Here is an 8,753-nt window from a genome sequence, read left to right as displayed (position 1 = left end):
GCCTAGTCCGATGTAAAAATATTTTATTTTGTGTTGTTGTTAAATATAATTTTACTTTGATGGTTCATAAAGATAATTAAACCGTGTTGTTTTATCTTATTGTTAAAAGGAAAATAAAAATCTTATAAAGTGTAAAATGCTTTATTATTGTGCATATTATATCATAAATAATTTATCATCCATATCTAATCATTATACCAATTATGAAGCACAATCAAAATAGTTAAAATTTAGCCTATTATTTATTTATTAATATTAAATAAAATTAATATTGCTGAAATTCAGCATTCAAAATATTTTTATGTTATAAGTATAGATTATCACTGTTTTTTTTTATAATTAATAAATGCGCAACGCAAATTAAAATTAATTTTCACGTGTTACAGCTATACAAACTTTGTATTTCCAATTTTGGAAATAACATTTCTAAAGTTTGTACTGTTAATTAGTACTGTTACATTCAAACAAGCTCACATTACTTTGCTTATATCTAATTATTTGTTAACTTAATTTACATACAAAACTTAATGTATGTATCGTCTGAATCACTGGTTTTTTATTAATAATTATGTTTTACACCTAAAAATTCTACCAAAATGGTAAAAATTTAAGCATTTGAAACACTGGAAAATTTTATGTCACTGTCACAATTTTATTTTGCTTTACTTATTATCTAACGCTCCACTATTTCAGCCTAATATTCATTCTCCTCGTCCAGTTCACCCTCAGTGGAGTCAACGCCCACTTCCTCATAATCCTTCTCCAAGGCAGCCAGATCCTCGCGAGCTTCAGAGAATTCTCCTTCTTCCATCCCTTCGCCGACGTACCAATGCACGAAAGCGCGCTTCGCGTACATCAGGTCGAATTTGTGGTCAAGCCTGCAATATGATATTATTCAGTCTCATCATCTTGTTTCTGTAGCGAACGTCATTACGAATAATACCGATATAAGGTTTTTTGTTTGAAAATCGGTAATAACAAATGAAAAACTATTTTTTGCATTTTAGGTACGACTATCAATTATTGTGTATGCATTTGATTGTCCGGTCTCAGAATATTTTTTTTCGTGAATGTGTTATATTTTAGAGCTCGCCCACCCACAATATAGAAACTTGGAGGGTCAAAAATCTAAATATTTGCTCCTCCCGCCCTGATTGATAACATTCAAGATGTTATTATCGCCAAAGAGTTTCCATCTATTATATTTCCAATAAAACTTGTAAGCGGGACGCGCCATTTTTATATAATTGCAAGAGTTTTCATTGGTACTATTTCTTTAAATTGATTTTGAACAATAATGTCCACAGAATGACGGTATAGACAGTGAAAGGAAAATGGTACTTAGCAGTAATTATTGTTTTTATCCGACTTACAAAAAAGGGGGAAGTTCCCAATTTGGTTGTATTTTTTTTTATGAACCTAATGAAAATGTTGAAAATTACTGCTTCTATATAAAAAGGAATAAGTACGAAGTTAGAAGTGTATGATCTATACATATACATATACATGTTACTATGTATTTCTACATTTTACTTGTCACCGACTTATAAATGTAGAAAATATTTTTTTTTTTTTTAGTTGTACAATAAAGTTTTATGTTAAAAAAATATAAATAGATACAGAGAAAATATTGATAAAATTAAAAGACAAGTTAGATAAAATGGAGAAGTACCTGGCCCACGCCTCGGCGATGGCAGTAGTGTTTGACAGCATGCATACCGCGCGCTGGACCTTGGCGAGGTCGCCGCCCGGCACCACCGTCGGAGGCTGGTAGTTGATGCCCACCTGAAATGGTCAAATAATTAAAATACAGAAAACCTTCTTATACAAAATTGTCAACACATTAACCGCGGCCAAGGTCTCGGGTCTTCTCCCACAATAAGACGGCTTAAAGCCTTAGTTCACTACGCTGGCCTAGTGGAAATTGGAAGATATGTTTCACACGACTTTTGGAATAACGTGTCTCACGCGTGAAGGTTTACTAACGATGTTTTCTTCAGCGTGTTAGCCAGCACCGTAAATCCGTGTGACATTAAACAACCAAATCGTTGGGCGGGTTGACAACTGTGGCATGTAAACTCCTTTATTTTTATATATTAACTAGCGTACCCAGCCCGCTTGGCCGGGCTAGTTTTTGCTTTATTTTATTTAAACAAGAAACTTACATCATTAAATTTTTAATTTAAGTCTCATAATATATTAAATCATTTATTTCTCTCCGTATTCATTCTCTTCTATTCTCTTCTCGAGCGGGTGAAGATCATTATCTACACCCACGTACACCCAACAATATAATATCATCATAGTAAATAAAAGGTGTATTTGACAGTTCAAAAATAGGAGTGCTCCGATCGTCACCAAACGTTACAGGATTACTCGCCAGGTCAATCCGGAGATTCTCTGAAAGTTTCATTGAAATCGGTCCAGCCGTTTCGGAGCCTATACGGAACATACCCACACACTTTCTCTTTTATAATAATAATAATAATAATAATAATAATAATAATAATAAGGAGTTTTTAAGGAGTTTTTTATTCGCCCCTTGAACAGCCCTAGATTGTATTTTGGAGGAAACACATCAGATGGGACATTGTTCCACAATTTGCAAGTGCGCGGTAGAAATGATCTGGCATTGCGAATAGTAGAAGAATACCAGGCATTCAGATGATGAGGATGGAATTTATTTCTACGGTGTGAGGTACTGCACTCACCTTGAACCCTGTGGGACACCAGTCCACAAACTGGATAGTCCTCTTGGTCTTGATTGTGGCGATCGCAGCATTTACGTCCTTCGGTACCACATCGCCTCTGTGGATTTCAGAGAAAATTCAATTAATTAGGTAGAATAGAATATACCAGAACGATATACACGGTGACTGTTTTGTTCTAAGACGTGACCCAGTCTTATCAGTTTTATGTGTACTACATTGGTAAGAAATTATAAAAAAGGACAATTGACATAATACGGAAGGTAGATCTTCCTTTTAGGTTTAAACAATATATTAAAACACATTTAACGACAAGGCGGCTTGGAAGCAGGCCCGCGCTCTCTCAAGTTAGAAAAATTCTAAAGGTTTTTTAAACTGTAAAATGATGTTGAAAAAGAGCGATTTGCTGAGTCTCTTGCTGTCTCTTCTTGGAAGAATCTGCCTTTCGAACGGGTTTTAACGTATTAGTGCTATGGCAGTAGAAGGTACCCTGTAATCGGTGCTACTACTAATATAACTTCTGTGATCAACAACCCGTCTGCGACTGTTATAGGTTATTGATTAGGTAGCTAGTAATATAGTAGTACAAGCTGTTGCCCGCGACTGCGTCTGCGTTTGATTTTGTTTTTTCATGTGGCATTAATGTTTAGTTGCAGTTCTAAAAAAAAATTAAAGTATTCAGTATCGCTAAGCCTTTAATCAGGGGTTTGCTGCTGTCCGCTAAGGAGTTCTGTTCTCTATCTCCAACCACAGTTTGGGCAAAATTAAACACATATTACAACCTCTATAGTACAATAATAATTATTTAAATCGGTTATAATTTGTCGGAGTTATTGTGTAAAATCGTCAAGCACTTTCATCCCCTCTCCCAAAGGAACCGAGCTTAATGTCGGGATAGAAGTATTCTTTATTACTTCTAACACTTTCAAGAACATGTGTACAAAGTTTCATGAGGATCGTTTAAGTGGTTTTTGCGTGAAAGCGTAACAAACAGACTTACATTGACATTTATAATATTATTAGGGATAGGTATAGGGATGTATAGTGTACGTATGTTAATAACATATGTTTGGTACCTGTATAACATGCAGCACGCCATGTATTTTCCGTGACGCGGGTCGCATTTCACCAACTGGAAATGAATATCTAATAATTATTAGGTAATCGTACTGGAGATTTTCTATATTACACGCTTTATATTAGCTTCACTTGTATGTTTGTTTGTAACCGACTTCTTTGGGCGCGATTTTGACCCACTTTAAACGGTCAGATTTCTTTCAAACTTTGTAGACATATCGAGGACCGATGACAATACACTAATCTGAAAAGATTATTCCAATTTTCACTATAAAAAATAAGATTTTTTACTAATTACTACAGCGCCATCTAGACCCAAATGTAAAAAACCTATGGCGTTCGCGTACCTAACAAATTCCACAGAAAACATTAAGTTACTAGATGGTAGAGGGCGTTAGCTATTACTTTTTAATGGCCTGTTTTATAAAATAATTAGAACTTGCATTTCGAGAGACGGGGACACAAAAAAAAAAAAAATATTTTATCTCTTTAATGGTGGATGGGTTACCGATTAATTTTGCTCTAATAAAAATAATAGATCAAGAAAAACTAAAAAAAATCGCTATTATGAATAAACTAAAAGAAAGAAATTAGTTTAGTTTTTTATACCAAGCGTATTTTTTTAGTTTGTTTGAACTATTTAATTATTTTATATCATCTGCATACCCTGTGCATACCCTCTATGGAGGGTAGAGGTAAGGAGAGTCATCTGTGTATATGAAAAAGTGTCGTCAAAATGTATTAAATTAGGATGGCGCCACATTTGCATCAGGGTAACTCTTAAAAGAAGCGCCAAATATAAATATTGTTAGAGTAGGCTTGAAAAATAAACAAGGAAGTATGGAGATACAAGGAAGTAAGGTTATATTTACCACAATATTTTGTACAACGTAAGTTGTTGAAATTCTCAATAATTAACTACTTTTGTCGATAATGACATTAAATTTTTTAACTCGGCATACTTCAATTCATCTACGATTGCTACATTCATACCATACCCTGTGCATCCACCAGCGCCATTGTGGAGGATTTTTGAACTGTTATTTAGCGCATACACTGGACACTTTTTCAACTTTTCTCCCATATAAGATGACTCTCCTTACCTCTACCCTCCATAATACCCTCTATGCACACCACTTATTAATAGGTATAGGTAGTATGCTTATTCGGTTGCGACAAGTTACAAACAATAAACAAAGCGATATTTGACGGCCGAGTGGCGCAGTGGGCAGCGATCCTGCTTTCTGAGTCCAAGGTCGTGGGTTCGATTCCCACAACTGGAAAATGTTAGTGTGATGAACATGAATGTTTTTCAGTGTCTGGGTGTTTATCTGTATATTATAAGTACTGATGTGTATTATATTCATAAAAAAATATTCATCAGCTATCTCAGTACCCATAACACAAGCTACGCTTACTTTGGGGCTAGATGGCAATGTGTGTATTGTCGTAGTATATATTTTATTTATTTATTATTTACAAAGCACAAAGGCGGCTTCCACCACCTTGGCCGAGTTATACCGCAACTTGGCAGCTCGCCAAGTCACCTGCGTTGTGTTGTGCACTGATATAAAATCAATTCTACCCCGTCAGACGACTGCAATGCGGGATTTGCGGTATTGAAAGTTATGATGAAATATTCAGATGGGTAGTCTAGTATAACACTACTAGTTATTATATTATATTACAAAAAGATTGCGGAGTCGCAGTAGGAAAAACCTACTAGTATATTAAGTTTTAAAGATTTTTCCTTTATTACGTTTCTCTATTGGTCTAGTAGTATCTAAGCATGATCGGCTACAGTTCACAAGGACCTGAATTCGATTTCTGGGTGAATATATAATAGCCTAATAGGTATTGATTTTTTTACTTTATGTAATTAGATAGATGGATTGAAGGAAATTAACCGTGCCTCAGAGAGCACGTTAAGCATCAAATCGATTATTATCATTAACTGTCACAAACAGTTAAATTTGTCATGCTAACTCGAATCGAAACAGCGTGGTGGGTCAGAGACAGATATGAGCTAGCATTCGGTCTACGTTATAATGGTGTCTACCATTTTCTCGTCCTATTTTTCTAAACTAATCATTTTCACCACGCACACCGGACCTCGGACCAAGTACACCGGAGAAAATGAGTAGACACAATTATTTCGTGGCGTACATTAAGCCCTGAGGTTTAAAGTCTCCGTTTATTGAGAGAAAATAGGCTTTTTTTCCAAAGGTTGCCTGGGAGAGATCGCTATTAAGCGATAAGGCCGCTTTTTGTATTCTACTTCTTTAGATATGTTTCTGTTTTTATTATATTTTGTATATGATAATGTTGTGGTATACAAATAAAGTGTTTAATAATAATAATAATACCTGGTTAGCGGGCTCGAAGCAGGCGTTGGTTATCTCAGCCACAGTGAGTTGCTCGTGGTAGGCCTTCTCGGCGGAGATGACGGGCGCGTATGTGGCCAGCGGGAAGTGTATGCGCGGGTAGGGTACCAGGTTGGTTTGGAACTCAGTGAGGTCGACGTTGAGCGCGCCGTCGAAACGGAGCGATGCGGTGATTGACGACACGATCTGAAGAGCACGATAAATTAGGATGAGTTTAGATTAGTAGGTATTTTCGAGCTTTGATTTTTGAGCAATTTTCAAAGCGTGTGAAAATTTTCGTCTTCCAACCACGGTTGAAGTGAACATAACTTTTTAATTAGGTTTTTTTTATAAGTTTTTAAACGTAACTGACAAAAAAAAGCTGACAACCCATCTTATGGTTATGAGAAACATCAGATCATTGTGGCCAACAAATTACTGTTTTGAATAATATAAACAAAGATAAACATATCGTCAAGTGTAGGCCGATAACTAAGAGCAAATTGAAGCGATTCAAAGGTGAAATATCATCCAAAATTCCTGCCTTTAAGAACGGTCATCCTGACAGCATTTATGGTACGCTCTTTAATATTATAGAAAATGAATTTAACAAAATATTCAATTTCAAACATATAGATTTCAATAAAAAAATAAAGTTTAGCGATTGGGCAACTATTGGCATATACAAAAGTAGAGATAATTTGTATGAGCTCTATGGTGAAAAACAATATAACCATACTCCAGCTTTCCTACAACACGTAAAAATGTACTCTAAAACGTTTAAGAACGTTTGCTTTCATGCTAAGTCGCTATACTTTAAGGATCAAATCATAAAATCGGATAACAAAGTACAAACAACCTGGAAAATTGTTAATAATGAAACTGGGAAAGCTAAATCTCGCAACGTAAACTTTGAATTAATTATTAATGATAATAAAGTTACCGCTGACAGTGAGGTTGCAAGTACCTTTGAAAACTTTTTTCAGAGTGTTCCTATTTTGTTGACTGATTCACTTAATTCTTCACCTACTGCAGCTCAGAGTTTATTGAGGAACAACGTTAATGAGTGCAACGTTTTATTTAATTTTAAACATATATCTGCATATGATATAATAAAGAATTTTAAGTTGTTGAAACAGAAAAAAACCGGTGATTTATGGGGTATGTCTGTAATGGTAATATCTAACATTATAGACGTTATTGCCCCTTACTTAGCCATACTTTTTAATGAATGTGTTGATAGAGGTACTTTTCCAAATTTAATGAAACATAGTAAACTTATACCTCTATTTAAATCTGGCAATAAAAACGACATTAACAATTACAGACCCATTTCAATCTTACCAGCTCTTAGTAAGGTCTTTGAAAAAATTATATAAAATCAACTTTTGAATCACTTCAATGTAAATAACTTACTACATCCGGAGCAGTACGGTTTTACTAAAGGTCGTAGCACCACGGATGCAGGCGCTAAACTTTTAAAACATGTGTACGATGCCTGGGAACGTTCGCAGAATGCCATTGGTGTTTTTTGTGGTCTATCCAAAGCATTCGATTGTGTCGATCATAAAACCTTGCTTCTTAAACTAGCCCATTATGGTATCAAAAACGTTGCACTAAATTTGGTTGCCTCTTATCTCAGTGACAGAACCCAAAGCGTTTGCATAAAAGACATTAAGTCGCAGGGGTCGGCTACGTCAATGGGTGTCCCACAGGGTTCAATCTTGGGTCCCTTTCTATTTTTGGTGTATATAAATGATCTACCACACCATGTCAGTGAAACCTGTGACATTGTACTGTTTGCTGATGATACATCTCTAATTTTTAAAACTGATAGAGGTAGAGACAACTCTGACGATGTAAGCCGTGCTATGTCGCATGTGTCGCACTGGTTTACTGTCAATAATTTACTTTTAAATGCAAAAAAAAACAAAGTGTGTGGAATTTATTTTACCAAATGTAAAGAAAGTTAATGAAAATATAATAATAAATGGAGAATCACTAAAAATGGAAGATTCCACAGTTTTTCTGGGCATGACCTTGGATTGTAAGCTTCAGTGGGGTACCCATATAGATACACTAGCAGGTAAACTAAGCTCGGCTGCCTACGCCGTCAGGAAAATTAGACAGATTACTGACGTAGAAACAGCAAGACTTGTTTACTTCGCGTACTTTCATAGTGTGATGTCTTACGGGATCTTATTATGGGGCAAAGCTGCTGATATTGAAACTATATTCATATTGCAGAAAAGAGCTGTACGGTCAATATATAAACTTAAATCACGTGAATCCCTCCGTGAAAAATTTAAAGAAATTGGTATACTTACGGTAGCCTCACAATACATTTATAACAATATAGTATTTGTATGACAACATATTAGTCTTTATAAACAAAAAGTGGATATAAACAGTCGACTTACAAGAAATGGTCATAAATTAGTGACATCTGCATATCGTCTGCGAAAGGTGCAGAAGTCATATGTGGGATTGAGTATACGCTTTTATAATATGATTCCTAAGGTAATTTTGGACCTACCAATGCATAAGTTTAAAGAATGTGTTAAAACACATTTATTACAGCGAGGTTATTATACAATTGATGAGT

The 8,753-nt window shown here is 35.2% G+C and overlaps 1 protein-coding gene across 1 annotated transcript in view; it reads right to left on the bottom strand.

Annotated features, from left to right (window-relative positions):
• Positions 1–318: 318 nt before the first annotated feature.
• LOC120626359 (tubulin alpha-1A chain) overlaps positions 319–8,753 on the bottom strand; it is a 36,159-nt gene continuing 27,724 nt past the window's right edge. The window contains exons 6-10 of the mRNA XM_039893861.1: positions 6,152–6,355; positions 3,785–3,840; positions 2,712–2,808; positions 1,673–1,785; positions 319–878 (exon numbers count right to left, since the gene is read on the bottom strand). Of these exons, the coding sequence (XP_039749795.1) occupies positions 695–878; positions 1,673–1,785; positions 2,712–2,808; positions 3,785–3,840; positions 6,152–6,355 (654 nt within the window). The 3' untranslated portion in view covers positions 319–694. The remainder of the gene's footprint in view (positions 879–1,672; positions 1,786–2,711; positions 2,809–3,784; positions 3,841–6,151; positions 6,356–8,753) is intronic.

Source organism: Pararge aegeria, chromosome 9 (genome assembly GCF_905163445.1).
Source record: "Pararge aegeria chromosome 9, ilParAegt1.1, whole genome shotgun sequence".
Lineage (NCBI taxonomy): Eukaryota > Metazoa > Arthropoda > Insecta > Lepidoptera > Nymphalidae > Pararge > Pararge aegeria.
The sequence above is the reverse complement of the archived record's forward strand: the minus strand, read 5'-3'. Positions and strand labels throughout refer to the sequence as shown.